Source organism: Pelodiscus sinensis, chromosome 1 (genome assembly GCF_049634645.1).
Source record: "Pelodiscus sinensis isolate JC-2024 chromosome 1, ASM4963464v1, whole genome shotgun sequence".
In the NCBI taxonomy this organism is placed as follows: Eukaryota; Metazoa; Chordata; order Testudines; family Trionychidae; genus Pelodiscus; species Pelodiscus sinensis.
The window spans coordinates 108,017,231-108,041,182 of NC_134711.1; the positions used below are offsets into that span (position 1 = coordinate 108,017,231).

Genomic DNA, 23,952 nt, shown 5'->3' on the forward strand with positions numbered 1-23,952 from the left:
TTGCCCTAGACTGAGGCCCCTGGATCCAAACTCCCTTACAGAGCTTATACCCTGAACCTCCTGCTGCTCGCTGCCTCAGCTCAGACCCTCTCTTACGGTCCAAATCCCTTAGCCCAAGACCAGAGCCTGTGCCCCAACCCTTCTGCCCCTGCCTGGTGAAAGGAAGGGAGGATGGAAGAGGGAGGGAGGATGGAGTGAGCAGGGGCAGGGCCTCAGAGAAGGGGCATGAAGGACGCGGGGCAAGCGTATTTGGGTCTGAGGTAGATCTTGGATTGCACTTAAATTCAAAATGATTTTGTGTTTAAAGGTTGGAGACCACTGGTTTAACATATATATTTATCTCTAGGTTTTTTGTTAGTACTGGTAGTGTGCACAGACACATTATGTCAATATTGGTATTGCACATAGGAAATTTCAACCCGCCCAAGGATAGAAAATGTTAGAGGGAGCACTTCTGTGGACCACCTGAATAGATCTTCATGGACCACAATTTGAGAACTTCTGATCTGGTGATATGTGAAAAGTATTTGAAGAATTGGACCCTAAGTATAGTCCCTCTCTGAACTTTGTTGAAATGAGATGACTGAACAAAGGTTGAAAAGGCTGTTGCCCTGCTTTGTTCCTTTTATATTAGAACTTTCTCGAAGGCAATTGCTTTCTTTCTGCCAGTGCCCTGTGTTGAAGCATTGTGTATAGGTATTGTAAACACTTGATTGTTTAGTCCTTACGAGCAAGTAGACAGACAACCTGATAACAATGAAAAATTATTTGTAAGTGCTTCTATTGTATAAATATTTTTTTGTCCATTATCCTGTTTGTTGCTTCTGTGTTTGTTTTGGTAGAGCAAAGTGCAGTGTGGCTGCAATATATAGCTCTGTCTAAAAAGATGAGATGTAAACCAGGCTAGGCTTCATTGTAAGTGTAAACAATCATTTGTTTTAAAAGGCTTACTATTTTGTTTTAGTATTGACTATTACAAAAAGGGACGTACTTAACTTTGTTACTGCCGAGCCCTGAACCTCTCCAAGTTAATACTTGAAGTAATGCTACAGAGAGACTAACATTTTTCCAGACTGAATTAGCTGTTGAATTGATTCATAATATGGACCCAGTGCATTGTAGTATTGCCTGATTTAAAAGGTGGTGGTAACATGCACCTAACAAGTTAAATGATATGTTTAGCAGCACCCGTTCTTTTTGTTGTACATGAAGATACCTATTGGGGAATCTCAAATGTGTTAGCTGTTCCTAAAAACAGGGTTTCATTTGGCTTTTCTATCAAGACCCAGCTGTAAATGAGTATGTGGATACATTGAGCTGCCAAAAGGCTAGTACGTCTTATGGGAACTTAAGCTACATCTTGCCTATACAGCCTGCCTGTAGGACCCCGAGATGGAGGAAATTCTTCTTAGTCATCCTCTTCCTGACATGCTGTGCTTATGGTCTTGAAATATTGCACCATTAGGTGCACCAAGGTAGACATCAACATTATAGTGGTTTGATGCACAACAGGATCCATCATGGTGGCCATGATTGCATTGATATGGCATCTGTGTGGACAAGCAGGACCAAAAAAGCACCGACAGACTGTTTCCCATTGATCTAAAGCAAGGGAGGGGGAGATGAGCACATTAGGGGACACTGACATGAACCTATAACAATTTGCTGCACAGATTTGGTTCTGGCGTGCACCAGGAGCATAACCCAGAATGCGAAGTGGTGCAGGCAGTGTGGGATAGCTACCCACAGTGCATTGCTCTTAAAGAAAACAGCAGTCTCCCTAATGGGTATGCGCTACGTTTAAGTACATTCAATTCTTCCCCACAGTGGAGACTAGTGATGTCAGCGTGTAGACCACACAATGTAAATGATTAGCCTGGGCTTATTGGTTAATCCTGTTAACTATATGCAACCCCCCCCTTGCTACCTCTGTATCAGAAGCAGCAAGGGAGGAGGAGGAGGGGGAACCAGTGCGGAGAGTGAAGAGCTGATACACACGGGGAGCCAACTTTTAAGTCGGCTCTTGGCACGTGCCGGCTCCACAGATGCATCTCTGCCTCCCCCTGCTGCCTCCTAGAGAGGGTGTGTGTGTGTGTGTGTGTGTGTGTGTGTGTGTTGGGGGGGGGGGGCGGCAACAGGAGAGAGGAAGAAGGGGAGGCAGGAGGCCTCTCTGGCATCCCATGGATCAGCCTTTGTCTGTCTGTAGTGAGCCTGGGTCTGCCACAGAGAGCTTGGAACTCCCACCTTGGAATCCCTCTGGCCTGTGGGAATTCAGACCCTCCACATACACAGGCTGCTTCCACCCTGCACTGCTGCCTGTGATAGTCCCTGCATCCTGGAGACTATTGAGTAGTTGTGGGACTGCTTAAATTTGATGCGGTTACATGGCTATTCAGTTACTATCTAACCTTTCTACTGGGGACACAGACCTTCCACTTTGCAAAAATTCTGGGTGACCAGAAATTGACTAATAGATTTGACCTCTTAAAGTGTAGACATGATCTTAGAGATAGGGAAGGATTATGCTTGTTTCTGTTGGTGTTTTCTCTTTGCGATCAAAACACCAGAGGGAAGGGAGTTGGTGAGGCTGTACCTTGCTTGGCATGTCTGACTTGAAATGTTTTATCCATTATTGCACCGTATACAACAACTCTGATACAGACAGCTGTCTCCCAACTGAAAGATATTGCAATGGAAAATGCATTGATAAATAGCATCTGTCAAGAAAAAAAGTGGAGTGGTACTGACTTGAACAATTGTTCCTCTTGCTGCCTGTCTTGCTGCCAGGATCCTGGCTCTACAAAGTACAGGTCATGTGCCAGACAGTCTTGCTTGCTTATTTTTTTTTCTGGATTGTCAAAACAATTTAATGTAGGTGGAAAGAAACTAATGAAATGAACAGTGTGGGCTTGATGCATCTGCTCCACTGTATTCTGAAGGCAACCTTGTGGTTGTATGGCATGACACTGAGACCTTGGGGGTGGATATCAATAGAGGAAGAACAATGCTGTCCATTTTATGCAACACTAAAAATATTCAGGCTGTCAAACCCTTCTCAATTTCACTTCTTAAAATGGATTTTAACTACTTGATCGCCTTGGTAGTGTAGCCTGGTGCCTGGAAAATGCCAAATGATGACATTATTTCTTGTAAATTTTAGATTTTGATGCTTGTTTTTACTCTTGTTCCATTTCAGTGAACGAGCCATTCCTTGCCGCCCTCCTCCAAAAGGTTGCAGTAGTATGAATTTCTATTAACTCATTGAAATGAAGGATGTCAGGATTCCAGTCTCTTCTGCTGTTCATTCATAATTGTTTCTCCTGTCACTGTAGTTGGATCTGCATTGCTGAACTGAGTGCAAACACCACTTAGCTGCTTTTTTTTAACATGTTCTGTGGTGTTTGACTTATTCCTCTCTTTACTCTGCTTGAAGCTTGTTAATGTTAATCTGCTGGCTTTTCAACATCCTAGTCAGAATACTTGGAATTGGTAGTGACTCAGAGCAGTAGGTATGTGCTAAAATGATCACCTTACATACCTATTCAGATTTACAAAATGCTAAATAGGGCTCCTGTCCATATAATTTGGGTGCCCTTGAAATCAGTTAATTTAAGTGGAGGAATTTAACCTGTTATGAACAATCTCCTCTTTGCCTTCAGTTTTCCAACCTTCATTACTATTTCTCTAGTTTCAAATTTTGGGAGGTAAAAAATGAACTTTATAGCAGGCCTCAAATGTGGAACATGAAAAATTCAAATTTTTTTTGTAGATGGATTTCAGATGAGTAGTATTGAGGCAATGATTATTCTGCATCATCGGCTCTCTACCTAGAGATTGTAACAACCTTGCTCTGTTATTGAAAGGGAGGGTATTCCAGATCTATCTTGGCTAGAGGCACGGGGAAGAGTCCTGATACAGAAAAGGTTGAGAACCACTGTCTCACAAATCTGTTGATATTGGTGACTTGGTAATTCATTTTGGTAATGCTGCTTTTTTTTCTTCATAGCTTTTGTGCCGCTTTGTACCTCTGTAACAGGGTTGGCTGACTACATCGTGGTGATGGATTATTTCATAAATTCAGTAAAGGGTCCAGTTGTTAAGAAACAGTAGCTAAGAGTTCTTGCTTTTATTCAAGTGATACTTAAGGTCCCTGATCTTCCTTGTGGAAATATGAGAGACAATCAGGTTGTTACATACTCAGCCCTGGTCTGCTCAACAAATTTGAGTCCAGCTGCCTCATTTGGTGTGGAAAATCTATACCCCCTGAACAACATATTTTTATTGATGTAACTGGTGGGGACAGTGCTATGCCCACAGGGGGGCTTCTCCAGTCAACATATCTTATCTCCAGGAGTAGGAAAGTGCTTTATGATGATGAGAGATACTGTCCCATAAGTGAAGGTAGCATGTTCACTGCACACTAGTGGCTCAGCTGTGTAGCTGCAGTGCTGTAAATGAAGACAAGCTCTCAGACAGCTCAGTAGAGTAGTGAAATGTGAATATGTGGATGGGAGTTATAGTCCATTTTCACACACACACACAACTCTTACTATAGTACTAATACGTTTTAGGCTCTAAACTAGTGGCTTTGTCTACACTTCTAAAATTAAAGTGCTTCTGTGGCAGTGACTTGAAAATGAGTGTGACCACAGCAGGAGTGCTGGGAGAGCACTCTCCATGTAAACTAAGGATGTTAAATTGTGGTTAATTGACTAGTCCATAGTTATGTCCACATTCCTCTTTTGAGATGTAGGAGAGCCCCTGCTGGGGCTCTTGTATATCAAAGGAGGAATGCAGAACTCCATGTGCAGCCTGGGGCCAGAGGGAAGTCCCTCTGCCTCCTGGCTGCACAGGGGCTTGCCTGCTTGGAAATGTACAAGAGTCCCCAGCAGGGGCTCTTGTGCATTTCAAAGCCATGGAGACTGAGGTCAGTGAGGGACTTCCCAGCTGACCTCGAGCTCAACAGCTCTGCCCCAGGGCAGCTGCTGCACAACTGAGCCGGGGATCAGCTGTACGGCTGCCCCTTTGAAACGCTGCCTTGGTGTTTCAAAGGGGCTCAGTGGCATTTCAGCAGAACCCGAGATCAGCTGGCGACTCCTCAGCTAACACCGGATTCTGGGGAAATGCTGCACAGAACCTGAGGTTAGCTAGGAAGTCTCCAGCTGACCCCAAGCTCCACAGTGCTTTGGTGTTTTAAAGGGGCAGCGCTGCACAGCTGATCCCTGGCTCAGCTGTGCAGTGCTGCTACTTTGAAGTATCTCTTCTCCCCCCCCCACTCTCCTTGCTGCCTTGATCTGATAGAGGCAGCGGGTTTGGGGGGAGGAGGGGAGGAATTGACTAGTCGACAGACTATCCAATAAGCATTTGCTTATCGGACAGTCTACTAGTCCTTAACATCCTGAATGTAAACCACTTCCATGAGGGAAGTAGTTAACTGTGTTGGGAGTCTGTTTACGTTTGGCGCTTTCAGCGCTGCAACTTGCTGTGCTGAGGTGTATGTGTGTTTTTATACCTGTGAGTCAGAAAGCTGCAGTGCAGCAAAGTGATAGAGTAGGCTTAGCCTAAAAAGACGAATATTAAACTCGTCAGTTCCATCATTAGATGACTAAATTTTTAAAATGTCTAGTTAAGTACATCTAAAAGCAGTTTGTTTGCAAGTGCAAATGACCATTTTGATGTGTAACTAGTCCTTTTGTGTTTGTGCAAATACATGATTTGGTAATATTTGCAAGTGCACAAACTAAACACATAATTGTGCCTGAGTTCATGAAAAATTTATTTTCTAAATACCTTTAACATTCTTCTATAAGCCTGCATGGATATGCCTTAACAGTGAGGGGAATCTTGTAGTAGTTGAGTGTGATTATGGAAAGTGGAAGGAAAACTAATGTCTAAAGTCAGGTCTATGCTACAGGATTAAATCAGTATAATGTCACTCTGGGGAATGACAACATGCAGTTATACTGACATAGCCCTCAATATAGACAGTGATATGTAGGCAGCAGGGCTTTTTCTGTTGATCTAGCTACTGTCTCTCATGGAGGTGGATTGACTTCCATTGGTGTGGCAGAGTCTTGAATGAAATTAAAAAGATTAAAAAGATGTGGACTTTTCAGCTTAGAAAAGAGGAGACTAAGGGGGGATATGATAGAGGTCTCTAAAATCATGACTGGTGTGGAAAAAGTGAATAAGGAAAAGTTATTTACTTATTCCCACAATATAAGAACTAGGGGTCACCAAATGAAATTAATAGGCATCAGGTTTAAAACACACAAAAGGAAGTTTTTCTTCACTCAGCTCAGTCAGCCTCTGGGACTCCTGACCAGAGGATGTGGTGATGGCTAGAACTTTAACAGGCTTCAAAAAAGAGCTGGATAGGTTCATGGAGGTGAGGTCCATCAATGGCTATTAGCCAGGATGGGTAGGAATGGTGTCCCTAGCTTCTGTTTGTCTGGAGGTGGGTGACAGAGGAGGGATCACATGAGGATTACCTGTTGTATTCCCTCCTTCTTGGACATCTGGTATTGGCCACTGTTGGCGGACAGGATACTGGGCTAGATGGACCGTTGATCTGACCTGGTATTGCCGTTCTTATGAAGTGGTACTAGATGCACTGCTGCAGCATTTTAGGTGTAGACCTGTGTAGCATTAAGGTAAAGTTGGTACTTAAGTGTGGTCCAATGGACAAGTGGTGTCCTGCTTTCTACACAGGTCTGAAAAGTTAAAATATGAAAGTATTTGCCTTTTTTTAGTTGTGAAAAGATACTTCCAACTTGTTGGTATACTTTATAAATGTGCAAACTTGTCCCAGGTTATTAGGGCAATGTGACTTCTAGTGCAGATGCTTAGTTACTCAACTTACTGCTTTTTGCTATGACTCGTCCAGTACTCTGTGTTGAATGTCAGTCTTCAGCACAACAGTAAGATTTGTTGGAATATGACCGTAAGGCTTAATGTGACTAGTGAGGACAAATGGGTGAACATATGTGTAGGCCTATTATGAGTATGTATGAGGCCAGGAAGCACTAGTTAAATTCTGTTTTGAGCTATGCTGGTAGCATTGCTAGGATGTGGGTAAGGTGAATGGTGCGAGTTTGAGATTAGAAGTGAGGTAGTTACAATATGAGAGCTTAATGTAATGCAAACTGATTTCAGTGAAGCTTATGCTATGTCACTTTAGATAGCATAACATTTCTTTTTTAATTGCATTTTGAGGAACTCTATACACCTAGAAAATTGTAGCAATAGGACTACTTGTAGACAAATTCAGAGAAACTCAAGACTGTAGTGAGAGAAATAACCTTGTTTCCCGATTGTCTTGAATGGTTTTAAGTTTTTGTCTATAATTATTTAGCAAGCTCTTAAGCTTATTATAATAATATTTTTCAATAATAAAAGCTGATCTTAAATATTCAAAATATTTCTTTTTGTTTTTTGGCTAATCTCCAATTTAACGTAATTTCAGTATGTGAATATTTATTGTGTAATATTAACACAGGCATATAGATACTTCAAAAAATATTTGGCGTCAAGGCCCTGGGGCAGTGGCCAGGAATGTGATACACCCAGTACTGAGAGCAGAGTATCTCATATTGAAGGTTTTATGTGCTGGCCCAAATATTGAGAGCTTTTGCCAGGAAGTATGTGTAAATGATGCAGTTCTTCTGATACAGATATGCTGATATGTGGATTTTAAAAATGTGGTGCATTACTTTTAATTGTTATTGATTTCATATTGTTGAAACAAGTACTATTTCAAGTTGAACTGGTCCTTATCCAGAGCTTTTGTGGTCTCTTATTTTGGGTGGGGAGTGGGGTGGGGGGACAAAAGATCATATTAGTCTCAAGTCAGATCTACATTTGAGATGTACAATGACCTATAAACATATATGTTGCTGCATATGGGTCTTGGGCAAGTATGTGCTGTTTGTTTGGAAAGTTAACAAAAATTGCTGAAATGGGAAGAATTGGCAATACTGAATGTTAAATTACCTATAAGCCATAAGCTTATAATATGACCTAGGGATGTAAGTGACTCGTTGATTATCTGATAAACATATGCTTTTCAGATAGTCAACTAGTGACTGGACTTGTTGCTTCTCTCTTAGAGGCAGCAAGGTGGGGGGAGAAGCGATGAGTAAAGTCACTAGCTGACTATCCAATAATCATGTGTTTATCAGTCAACTAGTACTCTCAAAGAGAGGCAGCAAGAGCGGGGAGCAGGAGCCCGGGGATGGAAGGAGCTGACTTAAAAACTGGTGTCCCCTCCCCCCAGTATCATCTCTGTGATGGGGAGGAGCAGGGGAGGCAGAGGCGTAGTGGGGGACTGGGTGCAAACTGGGACAGCTGATTCCCTGCTTGTGCCTGGGTCCCCACCCCATGCTTCAGCCTTTTAAATATATTAAGAGCCTGGTGGCTCTTAATGCATTTAAAAGGTAGAGCTGCAGTGGGGCTACTTCCCGGGGCTAGTGGATCAGCAGATTAAATGTCATTTAACATCTCTAATATGACTTTTCAATCGTATCGGTTCAGCCTTTTATTTTCAGATAATGCTGAAACTCGATTATAAAATATAATTAATTTGAGACATACATGTTTTAAAGTAGCCCATTGCGGTTGAGTAGTTTTTACTAAGCAGGCAATGATAAGCTGCATGTTAAAGTTATAATTATGAGCTCTGAATACCTTCAAGAGGTGTTTCATAGAAATAGAATCCTAGAACACTGGAACTGGAGGGGACCTCGAGAGATCATTAAGTTCAGTGCCCTGCCCTTATGGCAGAACCCAGCATGGTCTCTAGCATCCCTGATAGATGTTGGTCTAACCTGCTCTTAAATATTTCCAGTGTTGGAGATTCTATAGCCTACCTAGGGAGGCAACTTATTCCAGTGTTTAAGCACCCTGATGGTTGGGAAGTTGTTGTCGTCTTAATGTCCAACCTAAACCTGCCTTGCTGCAGTTTAAACTCATTGCTGCTTCTCCTATCAGCAGAGGCCAATTTCCCCCCCTCCTCCCTGTGACACCTTTAGATATCTAAAAACTGCTAACATGTCCCCTCTGTCGTCTTCTCTTTTCCAGACTAAACAAACCTAATTCCTTTAGCCTTGCCTCATAGCTCCTATTTTCTAGACCCTTCATCATTTTTTGTTGCTCTTCTCTGGACCTTCTCCAATTTCTCCACATCTTCCTTGAAATGTAGTGCCCAGAACTTGTGTCCTCCAATAGAGGCCTAATCCATGCAGAGTAGGGTAGAAGAATGATTTCTTGTGTCTTGCTCACAACGTCCTGTTAATACTGGAGGAGTGGGGGTTCCAGCTGCATAGGGAGGGGGAAATATATTGGAGGATACATTTGAAAAACAAAGGAAAACAGAAGGTTAACTCTCTCATACAGTGAATGAAGCGCTGTATAGCAAAAAGCTCATGTTTTATGTATAAAACTGAATTTTTAATTGATAACAGAGCACCTATGAGTAAGATTAACACACTGCAGAGCTGGGCAGCTGAATTTGTTTTCCAGGCAGGCATAATAAACAACACCTTAGGAGGGCTTGCTTCCTCTTTGAATACATGTGGGAAAGGGGGGCTTGCATTGTTCACACCCTCCTTGTTCACATGTCTGCAAAGGCAGGGGGCTGCATTTGTGTGGGGGCCCTCCTGCACTGCACAGTATGCTTTTAGACTGCATCCCACCTTGGCCACTTTGACCTGAATGGATGGGGTGGGGCAGTCCAGTGCAGCCAGCTGGGGTGGAAGAGTGACTAGTTAGTAGAGTTCTCTTCTCCCTTGCCCCCATGCAGCTTTGCTGTTGTCTGGGATAATCCCTTCAAGCCAATTGCAAACAGGGCAGCAAACCTGGGGACGTAATTTATTGGTGATGAGCAAATACAGGTGGATTGCTTCAGTGCTATCAGTTATACAACTTCCCCCACTTCACCGAGGCCATCATGTGCAATACCAGTTGTTTTCGAATCAGAGCATGACAGAGCATCATGCTGTATAAATGTGACCAGAAACCTGGACCTTGCTGCTGCAATGGTGCCAGATCACTGACTGCTGGCTTAGTGTGGTAAGGTGTCTTGCCGTGGAGGACAAAACAAGGCAGAAACCTGAGAGATTGCAGAGTATCTTGATAACTTTGGAGAGATGTGCAGGGAGGATTCACACTCCATCTCCAGGTATGTTGAAAAATGTTTCCAGGAAGCTCCTCCTATTTGGATGGATTGACTGCCACTGTTTCCCAGTTGCTCAGTGCAGATTAAAGATTAAACCCAATTATGTGTAACTGTTGTAGTGTGATCACAAATGTGAATTTGAGAGGTGCCCTCCCCACCATCAAGATCTGGCAACAATGGGCTATGGCTGTCAGTAACATCAGACCCTAGGCTTACTTAATGAGCGTTCTCCTCTATGATGTCCTCCTTGTTGTTACAAGAGGCTGCCTGAAGAATTGCTTGGGAGGTATTCATGGACAGTGATTTGGTTCCCTCCCCGTCATCCCCCCACCTCCCAAATCCCATAGAAGCGACATGTTCGCTGCTCTTCTCTGGACTGACCATTTGCATTTTGTCTTCTGATACGCCTGCCTCAGCTCCTTTGTTCATGCAGGAATTCTGGGTGTCCTTGTTATATCCTTTTACAACCATGCCCTGTGCAATTTTGGCATAGATATCAGTGTTACTACTTTGGCTTTGGAGTTCTGCCTGTACAGATAGTTTTTCCCACACAGCAATCTGATATTGTAATCTCGTGAATGATTCCTGCTGGAGCTAGTTTGCGACCCTGGACATTCATGATCAAGTGTGCTTGTTTGCGACCCTGGACATTCATGATCAAGTGTGCTGCTCCATGCTGACCAATCAGGAAATGAAATTCAGAAGTTCCTTGTGAGTGCAGCTGAGTTGAAAGGGCTGGCTTGAGCTGTCACAGGGGGGCACTGTAGGACATGTTCTAGAGTCCAAGAACGTCAGCTTGAACAGTGCTGTCTCTGCACTACCCGAAATTTGACCCTGGAAGGTACTGTTTAGTGCTGCTCCTCTCGTCAAGGTAGAATACAGAAGTTGATTTTAAAAGCTCTAAAGGTTGGTGGAAGGGGCTTGGTGGTGTAAAAACATTCACTATGAAATCGACCTACTGTGGCTAACTTTGACCAAACCTCATAATGTAGACAAGGCCTCTCTCCACTAAAAAAATTACTTTGTTCACCCCCCCTGAGTGAGTAAATTATGCCAATCTACACATTTTTCATGAGAAGCACTGGAACAACACAGCTGTAGTATAGACAGCCTGAGTTTCAAAGGTGCCAACTTCTGTTTTCTCCCCCTCCCCTGGCTAAGAGGAGGGAAGTGCTCAACCACAGAACCAATGCCTACCCAGCCTCTTCCTGACCCCTTCTCTGAGCATGCCAAATCCTCACTTCTCCTTCTCCTTCTTGCTGGAGACTCTGAATGTAACAAATAGCTGTTTCATGGTGGTGCTGAGAGGAAGGGAGAGGAGTTAAGCCAAGCCACCAGTGGATGGGATTTTTTGGATCAGAAGGAGGGGCGAGCTTGCCTGCTGAGGCACTCCCTGATTTTTTCCTAGTGGGTGCTCCTGCTTTGGAGTAACCCATGGGGTCAGCATCTGTGGCTGGAGTAATATTGGGAAGTCACGTTTAGGGAATGGCTGTGTAACATGGTAGTGAGCCTCCCAGCCATAGGTTCACAAATTCAGGCTAGTGGGGGTTGGGCTAGTCCTTTAAAAGTAGTTGTAGAAATAGTGCTTTGAAGTTGCAGCATGGGCTCTGAAGGCCAGCTTTCCTTCCTAGGCTTCAGAGCCAGAACTGCAACTTTGAAGTGCTTTAGTGAATCTACCCTTTTGAGAGGTGATGGCTAGGTTGATGGAAGAATTCTTCTGTCAACATAGAAGTGGTTGTAATGGGGTTTAGGCTAGCTTAACTATCTCTTGGGTGAGTAAAAGTAATATCCCTGATTGGTGTAGCTAGTTTGTCCTAAGTTTTAGGTGTGGATCCCAGTCCTAAATCTCTAAATACAGAGTGTATGTCTGTACTCTTGATCTTCAGCTGTTTGCAGCTGGGGAATCCTAACATGTTGAGCCTATATACAAAGGAAGCAATCCTGAAGCCTGTTTAGGTCAATCTACCCCTCCCCTAAGCATTAGTAACTGTGACTCTGATTTTTGGCCAGAGACTGGAGAGAATAATGGGCTCAGAAGATGAGGGAGCCCTGGTCTATATCCTACAAACTTACATGGATATAACTACATTGATCGGGTGTGGAAAATACAGGTCTAGCTTCCAGTGTACATAATGCTGTGACTCAGTGGGTTTCACCAATTGACATAGCTACTGATTTTGGGAGAGATGGAGTACTTGTACCAAAAGGTGAAGCTTTCCTTTCAGCATAGGTAGTGTCTTCATAGATGCTACAACAGCACAGCTTCATTTGTGCAGCTGTGCTGCCACAGTGCTATAGATGTAGATATGCCGTAATTTTAGCGACTCTGTCTAGAGAGCAACTGTACAGCATAAATGACTGAATCCAGTAAGAGGCTATAGTAATAGAATGCCTTTGTATTTATATTGTGCCTTTTTAAAAACAAACAATATGGAGATGAATGATAGTTGGGTGGAACAAACTGTTAGCTAGAGAATGCCTCTGAGTGGACTGAGTCCCTTCTTATCCCAGAATCTTACTAATGTGCGAGAATCAACTGCCTGTCACATTTTTCAGCATGCTATCTTGTCTGTGTTTAAACCTTTTTCCTATAGGCTTTTATATATGATCTTTTTTTTTTTTTAAACTAGGATCGGAAGCTATCAAAGTCAGAACGGCAGAGGTTTAAAGAGGAAGCTGAAATGCTAAAAGGGCTCCAGCATCCTAATATTGTTCGGTTCTATGATTCCTGGGAGTCTACAGTGAAAGGAAAGAAATTTATCGTTCTTGTGACGGAACTCATGACATCTGGAACCTTAAAAACGTAAGTGAGCTAAGGTATATGAGGGGGTGTGTGAATGATTAATGTGAGATCAGAAAGTTGAAATAAAATGGAAACAAGTATTTCTTTCAAAATATCTAAGGCTAAAGTCCCATTGGTAGAAGTGAGGAAAACTAAGGCTTTCTTTGTCTATATTTAAAAAAAAAAAAAAATCCTGCGGGATGACAGTGACATCATGATGTTACTCTGCGTCCCACAACCTCTCCTCCCTTCTTCTCTTCTCCCTGCTGCTAACCCAGCACAGGGATCAGCAACCCATGGCTCCCAAACAGCAGCACTGAAGGTAAGCTGCTACTGCTGGTGGTGGGCTTTTGGCTGGGAGGAAGAAAACTGTGGGAGCTGGGAGGGCCCTGGCAGAGAGGCCTGCTGTGGGGGGTGGGAGAGGGCAGCTGGAGCTCCGGGGATGGAGCAGGAAAAACAAGGGTCCATGCTGATTATTTTTTTTTTTAATTAATAACTGTTGTTGGGTCTTTTTCCTCAACAACTTTGATCTTCCCCTCAACAGAATTTTCTTGGAGTGGGGGTGGGTGTTTGGTATTTTTGGTTAAACCATTTGGTAACCCTACTAGTAATCTTTAAAGTTACTGGTCAAATTAAATGCTACTAGTACCATAATTAGAGTAATGGCCAGAGCAGGCATGTTCTAGCCCCATTATGCTGACTGTGGAGCTGGTGAAGGCTCCTGAGCCTTTCTAAATTGCCCTGGAGTGGCAGGTGGGCTATGGGGATTCACTGGCAGGGGAGTGAATAGGGGGCAGGCGGATCCAGGGGGACACCTGGCCCTGAGCTTGCTGGAGCTGGGCCCTTGCTCCAGGAATATTCCTGGAGCCAGGACACCATGGGCCTATGTTATTCACCAATCCTGTGTACAGGCAGAAAAAGTTAATTGTTTTGGTGGGTTTACTTTTAATTTCAAGGATTAACGATAAGATCACTGTTTGTATTGCTTTGTTTCTCTTCCCTTTCCCCTTGTCTTAAACTGAAGCTGGGCTTTTCCTCTTGTTACTTTTTTAATATCCACTACCTCTTCTTGTCCCACCTCCCATTTTTTCCTTCTCTTCTCACCCCTTCCCCTTCCTTCTCCCCTATTTATTTTAATTTTGGACATCCAACACTCTCTGGTCATCTGAAGAAGTGGGCTGTGCCCACAGAAGCTCATGATACTATCTGCATGTTCTGTTAGTCTTTAAAGTGCTACCAGCCTATTTGTTTAAGTTTATCCTGTACAGACTAACTTGGCTACCCCCTGAAACTTAATGTAGTGTACTTATAGTTGTGTTGATTCCAGGATATTAGACACACAAGGTGGGTGAGTAATATCTTTTATTGGACCAACTTCTTTTGCCAAGAGACATGCTTTTGAACATGAACAGAACTTTTCAAGTTTTCCAGACTTAAATAAGAGCTCTATATAAGCTCGAAAGCTTGTCTGTCTGTCTGTGTCTGTCTCAATAGAAGTTTGACCCAAAAAAAATATTGCCTCACCCATCTTGTCACAAGCTTAAAACTCCTTAAGACAGGGTCTGCTTTTTTGCTCAATGCTTAGCATAGTTGGGTCCTGATAATTGCTTTGGGTGATGCTACAAGACAAATAATACACAGAAGTAAGAAAAGCTATTGGAAAAGCTTTTTATTTAATGGAAATTCAATGAGGAATTTTTAAAATTTCTGAAAATGAACTTGGGACTGTAAGAGCTCTCTGAAACTAAATCTGTTAAGCCTTAATTAAAGTGAACATTAGAAAATTAAGTTGTAAGAGAGCCCTCTAGTGGTAAGTACAAACTTAGAGAACATACTCAATGCAGCCATGCAACTTCCTCTAAACTTAGACTAGAGACAGTTATGGGATGTTCATTGAATATATGCATAGCTCCTGCCTATTTGGAACTGGAATTGCTTAAAATTGTGGGTTTTTTGGATGAGTGAGTAATGAATTATTGAATGTCTTCATTAATTGTCGTTTAAGCCTTTAACAGGGCTCGAATTGTAGTGAATAAATAAGCAACTTGTAGAAACTGGAAAAAGTCACCTGTAAATGAGTCCATAATCTATTAAGTCAAAATACCTTGACTGCTTGTTTTTTGAGACTTACTAATGGCCACAGAGCAGCTCCCCATGCAGACCAGTTGTCTGCTGCCCCATGCTGCTGTCTCTGTATCAGAGGCGGCACCACATAGGGATGGGGGAGAGGGAAACCATCTTTTAAGCAGGCTCTTCCTAGCACTGGCTGCCCCTCCAGCTGCCTCTGTAGGACACAGCTAGGGACGGGGAGGCAGGTCTGCAAAGCTGCAATGCGCGGAGAGCCAAAAGCCATCTCCCTGTGCATATGGGCTGCATCCAGCCTGCCCCACAGATCCTCCGCGCAGTAGTGTGGGGGTGGAGGGAGAGGCAGATCTGGTGCTCATGGGAAGCCTACTTAAAGCCAGCTTCTCATGGGCACTGGCTCCTGCTCCCGGGCCCTTGCTGCCTCTGATACAGAAGCAACAAATGGGGCAGAGGGAAATGCATGTAGTCGATAAGATTAACCAATAAGCCAAAGTTTATTGATTATTCATGTACAGCTGGTCCCCGAATTACAAATGCATCGACTTACGACTGTTTGTATTTACGACCAACCTCCTATACAGCTGGAACCCGAGTTACGAACAAAATCCGTACTTACGAACAGTGTGGCCGTACGTTAGTGAGGGTATGTCTACACTAACCCCCTAGTTCGAACTAGGAAGGCTAATGTAGGCATTCAAAGTTGCAAACGAAGCCCGGGATTTAAATATCCCGGGCTTTATTTGCATCTTCCCATCCGGGCGCCATTTTTAAATCCCCTTAGTCCGAACTAACTGCCCGCGGCTATACGCGGCAGTCAAATGTTAACTCGAACTAAGTCCTTAGTTCGAGTTAACTATTCCACGAGGTGTAACAGTTAACTCAGTAAATTTTGTCTGATTTATATTACAGCAGTGTCTCAAATGACTTGAACCTTTTTGTGAGAAATACAGCTCAAGTATCTTTACATAATACTGTGGATATGAATCCACGTTTCAAGTGTTAAAGAATTTTGTTCATTCTACTTGTTTTTGGTATTGGAATTGGAGAATAAAGTTCTACTGCTAGGTTTAGTTCAAATTAGAGGCTTTCTCAGCTGGCTTGGAAGAGTTTTGGCAGTTGAGGAATTGTGGGAGGCAGGTAAGACTGGGGAAAATTAGTTGGCTGTTACACTAAAACAATAAATAGTTAACAGTGACATTTAAAGATGACTTAGGCTGCAGACCTAATCAGTTTTGTTGAATGGGTCAGTTAGCATTTTTCTAATATGCAGACTCAAGAAAAGTTCACTAATTTTTTTTACACTGTTTACACTTTCATGTTCTCTGCAACCATACCTTAAGAGACTTTTAAAGTTCCAGAGTACGCTTCCATGAAAAATGCCAGATTGTGAAGCTTCAGAATATCGGGATGTTATATTTCCAAGTCTGAACAGTCCTTGTTTGACTTATTCAGGTTACATATCCAAGTTGGTAGGCTGTGCTGATTGCTAGTGATTCCAGTATTTCTACCTGTATTTTGATAGAAATGTAGCTGGGTTAGTCTGGTATAGCTGAAACAAAAAACAGGACTATATAGCACCTTAAAGACTAACAAGATGGTTTATTAGGTGATGAGCTTTCGTGGGCCAGACCTACTTCCTCAGGTCAAATAGTGGAAGAAAATTGTCACAACCATATATACCAAAGGATATAATTAAAAAAATGAACACATATGAAAAGGACAAATCAAATTTTAGAAGAGAAGGGGATTGGGGGGAGGGAGGTAAATGTCTGTGAGCTAATGATATTAGAGGTGATAATTGGGGAAGCTACCTTTGTAATGGGTAAGATAATTAATGTCTCTGTTTAGACCGAGGCGTAAAGTGTCGAATTTAAGCATGAATGATGGTTCAGAGGATTCTCTTTCAAGTGTAGTGTTAAAAGGCCTTTGAAGCAGGGTGCAGGTAATCAAGTCGTTGAGACAATGTCCTTGCTGGTTGAAATGGCAAGAAACTGTTTTTTCTTTGTGATCCTGTCTAATATCTGTTTTGTGGGCATTGATCCTTTGGCGAAGTGTCTGAGTGTACATAGCAGATGTACACTTTCGGCACATGATAGCATAAATTATATTTCTGTATGTGTTCTTGATCTTATAACTCATGTGGCTAGGTCCAATAATGGTATCAGCAGAGTGAGTATGTGGACAAAGCTGGCAACAGGGTTTGTTGTAAGGGAAGGTACCAAGGAAGGTACCCAACAAACCCTGATGTGTCCCTGACTGAGAAGGACAGAGACACTCCCCACATTCCCCTCGCACACCAGAGCCTGGGGGGGGTCCCCTCGCCTACTAAATCCAGCTCCACAGTGGGGACGGCAGAGTAGCTGGAGCATCAGCGTGGGCTCCCTAATGCTGGGGAGGGGGATCCCAGAGCCTCGGGGGCTGGATCCAGGCGAGCTGGGGGTTGCATCTGGCCCCTGGGCTTAAGGTTCCCAACCCCTGCACTAGAAAGGCTCATCCTCTATCATAATGAAATGCAAACAATCAACACCAAAGTAATGCAGAACATGTCTGCACATTGGTAGCTACTCAGATGTAGTTTACATCTGAAATTTCAGTGTTGTAATCATGGGGGCCCTAATCCAAAACGGGACACTGTGTGTGTGTGTGAGAGGGTGGTCTCTCAAAACTGTTGTAAGGGCCTTGCAGGAGTGCCATACTCACTTCTGTGTTGTCTGCAGCTGAAGGATGCCCCTGGAGGTGGAGGTGTAGTACCAATCATCCCAGTGCTGCTAGGAGTGACTAAACAAATAAATTCTAGGTGCTAGTCGGGGCCAGTGGCAAATTAATGCCATGCCCAGAGACCCCAGACTGCTAGAAAAATAGATGCCCCAGTCCTCGCAGCAGTGATGGAATGGAAGCCCCGAGCCCTGGGAGTCACAGCAGGGACTGAAACCAGATGGCTTCAGAAGAAATAACGAACCAAAAAAAAGAACCCCGAGAATTGTTAAGCAAAAAAAAGGACCCAGAGAGTTGTTAAGAAAGAGAGAGAGAGAGGAAAAAAAGCGTGGCCCCTTTTAAAAAAAAAAAATGCATGGTGAGGCTTTTTGACCCTAACAGGCTGCTGGCTGCTGCCAGCCATCTTGCCTCCTTGAGGAACCCGGTAAGCACTAGGGTTGCCAGGCTGCCTCCATATTGAGACAGACAGACAGCCGGGGATTTTCGCCTCCTGGCTGGGGAAAAAATCAGAAAGTACCAGACATTTTAGATGTCTGGTATTTTCTGACCCCTTTTTTTTTTTAAACCGGACAGGAGGTGAAAATACCAAACTGTCTGGTTCAATACCAGACACCTGGCAACCCTAGAAACCCCAGGTACCCTGAACCCTGTCAGGAGCCATGAGACTAGCAGCCCTGAGTCCCAGCTGGAGCCATGGGAGGTGGCATCTACCATTCCAGGTCCTTGCACCTGGGTAGGAGTCCTGACAGCAGTCGTAGTAGCCCCCAGGCTAGGTGCCCTTAGCCCCAGCAACAGCCACAGGGGGTGGAAGCCCAGAGCCTAGCTCTGGAGCTGCTGTGGTGCAGAAGTGATGTTGTACGTGTTCAAACTCTGAAATCTGGCACGCTGGTCCAGCACTCAGCTGGGAGAGGGGGTGATCAGGGTCATAGGTGAAGCCCCAGCTGGTGGCAGCAGGTCTGGTGTTCGGAAGCACCCGCTGGGCCAGTGCAACAGGGAGTGCAGCCTCTGGGCTGTGAGTAGCAAACTCACTGGCTTGGGACTGCTCAGGTCGGAAGGGTGCCAGACCAGGAAGGTCCAACTTTTACCCCACATACTTCTGCGTGGCTTATGGAGGTGGGTGTGAACGCCTTCCAATAACAGCAGTGCAGGGGAAGGTCAAATCCTGTTCCTCCCACAGCCTAGCTGATTTTAGGGAAATGAGATTTCATGGAGAGAGGTTTATTTCTCAGTCTGACATATTTTCATTTCAGTATGACCCTAGCTATGAGGGAGGGGTATTCACCAATTTTACAACTTTATGCTACCACCCATGATTGTAGTGTCTTCCACACTACTTTGCCATAGCAAGTTGTCTGGTCTTTGTAATCTTCTGCTACATTCCTTTATTCGAATGTGCAAAAGTCTCCTTTTTTGTAGGGCTGTACTCTGCTTTTTTTGAGGGGCGGGGAACCTACCTACAGTAAAACTCTGATGGTCCGGCACTCCTGATGGTCTGGAACCATCAGGAACCCAGAAGTGCTCCGGGCAGCCGGACCATTGGAGCTGCTCTGCCCCCAGCTTCCCCGATTCAGCCGCTGCTAAAACTGACCAGCGGCTGAATCGGGCAAGCCGGGGGCAGAGCAGCTGGAGTGCTGTTGGGTAGGTCCCGTAGCGCCACCCCTCGGGGCTGTGGGACCAACTCGGCAGCACCCTAGCTGTCCCCGATTTAGCCGCTGCTGAAACTGACCAGCGGCTGACTCCAGGAAGCCTGGGGCAGAGCAGCTCTGCCTCTGGCTTCCTGGAGTCAGCTGCTGATCAGTATCAGCAGCGGCTGACTTGGGGACACCTGGGGCAGAGCAGCTGGTGTGCTGCCGGATTGGTCCAGTAGCGCCAAGGGTCAGCGCTACCGGACCAACCTGGCAGCACTCCAGCTGCTCTGCATCCCCCCCACCCCAGACCCCCCCTTCTGATAGTCCAGCAATAGCTGATAATCCGGTACCCCCTGGGTCCTAAAGGTGCTGGATTATTGGAAGTTTACTGTATTTTGATTTTTTTTCTTTAAGTTAATAACACAGCAAGAATAATGTATTGTAGAATGTTATAGTTTACGTTTTATTACTTCTCTTAGGCTTTAAATCAGGGGTGGGCCGGATCCGGGCCTCTGTGGGGCGGATCCGGCTTGCTGAGGCCCTGCTGCTCCCCTGCCCCCAGGCCAATTAAGGCCTGAGGGCAGGGGAGTGCCCGATGCCTTCTCTGCTCTGCCCCGTGCACTGCTCACAGGGTCGGGGCAGAGCGGAGAAGGCTTCGTGTGCTCCCCCAGGCTCTGATTGACCTGGGATGGGGGAGCATGTGAAGCCTCCTCTGCTCTCCCCCCTCGTTCCTGCGAGGAGCGTGCAGTGCTACAAAGCGCCTTGTGCTCCTAGTAGGGTGGGAGGAGGCTTTGTGCGCTCCCCTGCCCCCAGGCCCATGTGGGCCTGGGGGCGGGGGAACTGCGTGAAGCTTACTTTGCCTGGCCCTGTGAGGAACCTGTGGCATTTCTAAGTGCCATGTGCTCCTTGCAGGCTGGGAGGAGGCTTCCTGTGCTCCCCTGCCCCCAGGCCACTGATCATGGCCTGTGGGTAGGATAGCTCCGTTCCTTCCTGTTTAGGCTCTGCCCTTTCCCGGGATGGCCCAGGGCTACTTCAAAAGATTTTTTGAAGTGGCCTCTGGGAAAAATTATTGCCCACCCCTGCCTTAAATCCTGCTAACCATCTGGCTGTCTGAATCCTAACGAACATTAGAGTCTGTAACTAAAATAAAACAAATTACCATATCTGACTCCTATGTCAGACAAGGTAGTCTGATGGTTCTCTTTTTATACAAAATATAATTGTTAAAAGAAAAACAAAGTATTTTGCTTTATGCCAGGAGTGGCGAACCTCAGGCCTGGGGGCTGGATGTGGCCCTTGGCTTGCCTGGATCTAGCACCTGAGGCTCAGCCTTAGGGAGCCTGCACTGGCGCTCCAGCCCCACTATCCTGCCCAGTGCTGAAGCATACAAAATCTATAGGCTGTAGTGTGCAAGGGTAATGTGGGGAGTGTTTTTCTCCTCTTCGGTCAGGGGCTTCTTCGTTTGCTTCTCACTTGTGTGCGGCCCCTGGTTTTGAACTGGACGGTCGGGTATTTGAGTTTTCTGTTGGAGAAACAAATTGAAAAAATATAAATGGGAAAATATACATGTCCGGTATTTTCTAAATAAGATGTAATTTAGATTGATGTAATGTCAAGTGTGTCTGGTATTTTTGTTGAAACGATCTGGCAACCCTATCAGCAGCCCCCAACACAAAAAAGGTTCCCCATTCCTGCTTTATGCTGTGAAAAGAACTGATAGTATTCAGTGGCTTTTTCTGTTTGGTTTTACCTCCAGACTACTGGCAATGATCACGTTGGCCTTTTTGAGAAGCTCTCAGTGTATAGCATAGACTCTCACTTCAGTTGAAAGAGAGAATATCCAATTTTTCACAAATCTGACTTTTCTCCAGAATGATAGTGCCAACAAAAACAAACCAAATTCTAAACAGTCTGACTAAAATCTCTTCTAATTTCAGTTCATCTGTCATTGAGCGTATTGTGATGTTGTTTCTTTAGTTACTGAAGTCGTTATTTTTCTCCAGGCTAGAGGAGCTGAATTTATTGTATAAAAATCAAGCAGTGAGGAGAAAATAACCCTCAGGCATATCTGCTACTTGTTTGAGAGTTTTTCTGTTTGCTAAGTCTTTAAATTCTTGAACATACAGCTTCCTCTTATCGTAACTAAAAGCAGGGAAGGCTTTGGTTTTTGCCAGGAAAAAGGGATGTTCCTGGAATGGGATTGCTTCTCATACAACTGTACAGAAAAGAGAAAGGTGAAAGGATCTGGCTGAGGGCATGTTGATCCACCTTTTCCTGTCCAGGACTGTTCTAGCCCAGAGCCTCCTGTCCGCCAGGTTTCCTTAAAGTGGGAGTTGGAGGGAGCTGAAGATCCTCCCCCCATTTGTAAAGGAACACTCCTGGCTGTTCCCTTCCCTCAGGGAGTCGGGGGGGGGGGGGAGTACACAGTTTGCTACCTTACTCACTCTGGGTGGGGAATCCAAAAAGCAGACCAAACGGGACATGCATCCCTCCTCTGGTTGTGTCCACTGGAGCAGCAGTGGTTGTGGAGAGATGCTTCTTATCTGGCCCCAAGCTGCTGGGATAGTTCCCTCCCCAGGGCAGCCTGCATACTGAATCCCTCATTGCCAGCCTGACCCCAGAGCTGTAATTTAAATGAAGCATGTACATTTTCATTTTATTTTCCAAAAAACGAAAACTAAGGACACATGCAAGACCAGATAAATCTCCTAGTACACCATAAAGTGATTAAGACCATTTCCCCTGCATTGCAGTTAGTCTTTAAACAAATAGTTGTTAATGCACAGTTTGCAAATCGAACTTTGCATTTGTTCTGATTGTGCTGCATTACTGATGACCAAAACCATGCATTTACTGTCTGGTTTGCAGCTGTTTGGTAACTAATATTTGTTTTAAGATGTCCCTTTCCAATGAAGACAGTACAAGAATAACTTTTCTCCTTTTTCCTTTTTAAATGTCTGAGGTTTAATAGTGACTTGACTGGTAGCTTATGGCAGTGTTTTGCAAAAATTACAACAACCTTGCAGGGATGCAGGATGATATGAGCCCAGTAGTTCTTTGAGTGAGGAACTGGTGGCAGACCAGCATATTTGAGGATCAAGAATGCAACTGAAGATAGCAAAAACTGAATTAGAATGCCACTATTCTGTGACCCTTGGAATAGGCATTAGAGATGAATGACACTGTCAATAGCAAAAAGTATTGGTGCCAAAATCATGAGTGGTAGTTGATGGGACCCAGAGCCTCTTTCATTCCCCCCTTTGTCCCCTTCCTTGACTGACTTTGTCATTTTTCCTCTCCTTAAATTGTGCTATGATTTCCCCTGGACCTAGCTCCAGATTGCTTCTACAGTGCTGTTTTACAGCAGGATTACCAGGGAGGCTTCATTGCAAAGGCTTTCTTTGAACCAGACAGATTTTGGTAATAGGAATTAATAACTGTGAGCCTCTATGGGCACTGGTCCAAATGATCTCATGAAGACCAGTTCTTCTAATGAAGTGGATTCACAGATACCCGAACTGATGCGATAATGATCTGGGGTAAATGATAGTCTGTCTGTCTGCATCCCATAGTACTGACCTTGGTTTTAGTCACAGGAATTAAGACAACTGGTTAGTGGTGATGCAGGAGACAGCCTTCTCAGGGATTAATCTAAGACTGTAGAATAAACTAGGAACTACCAAAAATATCACCTTTCTTTGCATGTGCAGAGAACATTTCTTCAACCTTTTTCTCTAATATAAGCTCATAGCTACATGTATATTTTTTAAAACAAATAAAACCCTACACTGCACACACAATTCTCTTCCTAGAGAGAAGGTAAGAGCACCAAGTGGTATGACAGATGATAGTTATGTTGCTTAATTCATTACTAGTCAGTGTCCAGAGACTATGGTAATGAGGTTGATAAAAGAGCCTGTATATAAGTGGACACAAATGAAGCCTTGAAATACAAGTTCTGTCTCTGGCCTGGCTCTTGCTTTGAGACTTGTTCATAATCTGTCAGACAGGTAGCGGAGTGTTAAGTTTCAGACTACGCCATGTCTTCACTGAAAGATGGTTTGAATTTGTTGAATCTGTACTGTCCATTCTGTAGAAAGCACAGTTTGGGCTAGAAGGTTCCTCCGTTTTCCCAGAGTTCTGCCACGAGTCCAGATGGAGTTTTCCTGATCTGCATCTCTTGTGACCTTTTGAGAACTGCTAACTTAATTTGTCAAGTTGGGGCAAGTTTGAACAGTATCTTAGGTCCCTGGATGAGTTGCTGGGATTAATATTTCAATAGCTGAGTGGTTGCTGTGGTGACTTGGTAGCTGTCACTCGCTGCCCAACAAAACTTCTATTCATTCAGAATTGATACTCTCCAGTCTTGTTTTTCTCTGCCATGTCTGGGCAACGAAGTATTTGCATAAGATAGTGGACAGAACTAGCTTCTTACATAGTCTCTACATTATATTTTCTCTACATTAGAGGAAAAATGAGGGGGTAGAACAGGTGTTGCAGAATGGAAGATGTGAATTTTAATAAGGAATAATTATAGATAAAGTGTGTTAGAACCAGGATAAAATAAA

General features: G+C 44.2%; 1 protein-coding gene across 12 annotated transcripts in view; it reads left to right on the forward strand.

Annotated features, from left to right (window-relative positions):
* Positions 1-23,952, forward strand: part of WNK1 (WNK lysine deficient protein kinase 1) — a 167,715-nt gene that overhangs the window by 38,159 nt on the left and 105,604 nt on the right. For all 12 annotated transcript variants that reach the window (XM_075940997.1, XM_075940982.1, XM_075940987.1 and 9 more), the window contains exon 2: positions 12,805-12,977. In XM_075940997.1, the coding sequence (XP_075797112.1) occupies positions 12,805-12,977 (173 nt within the window). The remainder of the gene's footprint in view (positions 1-12,804; positions 12,978-23,952) is intronic.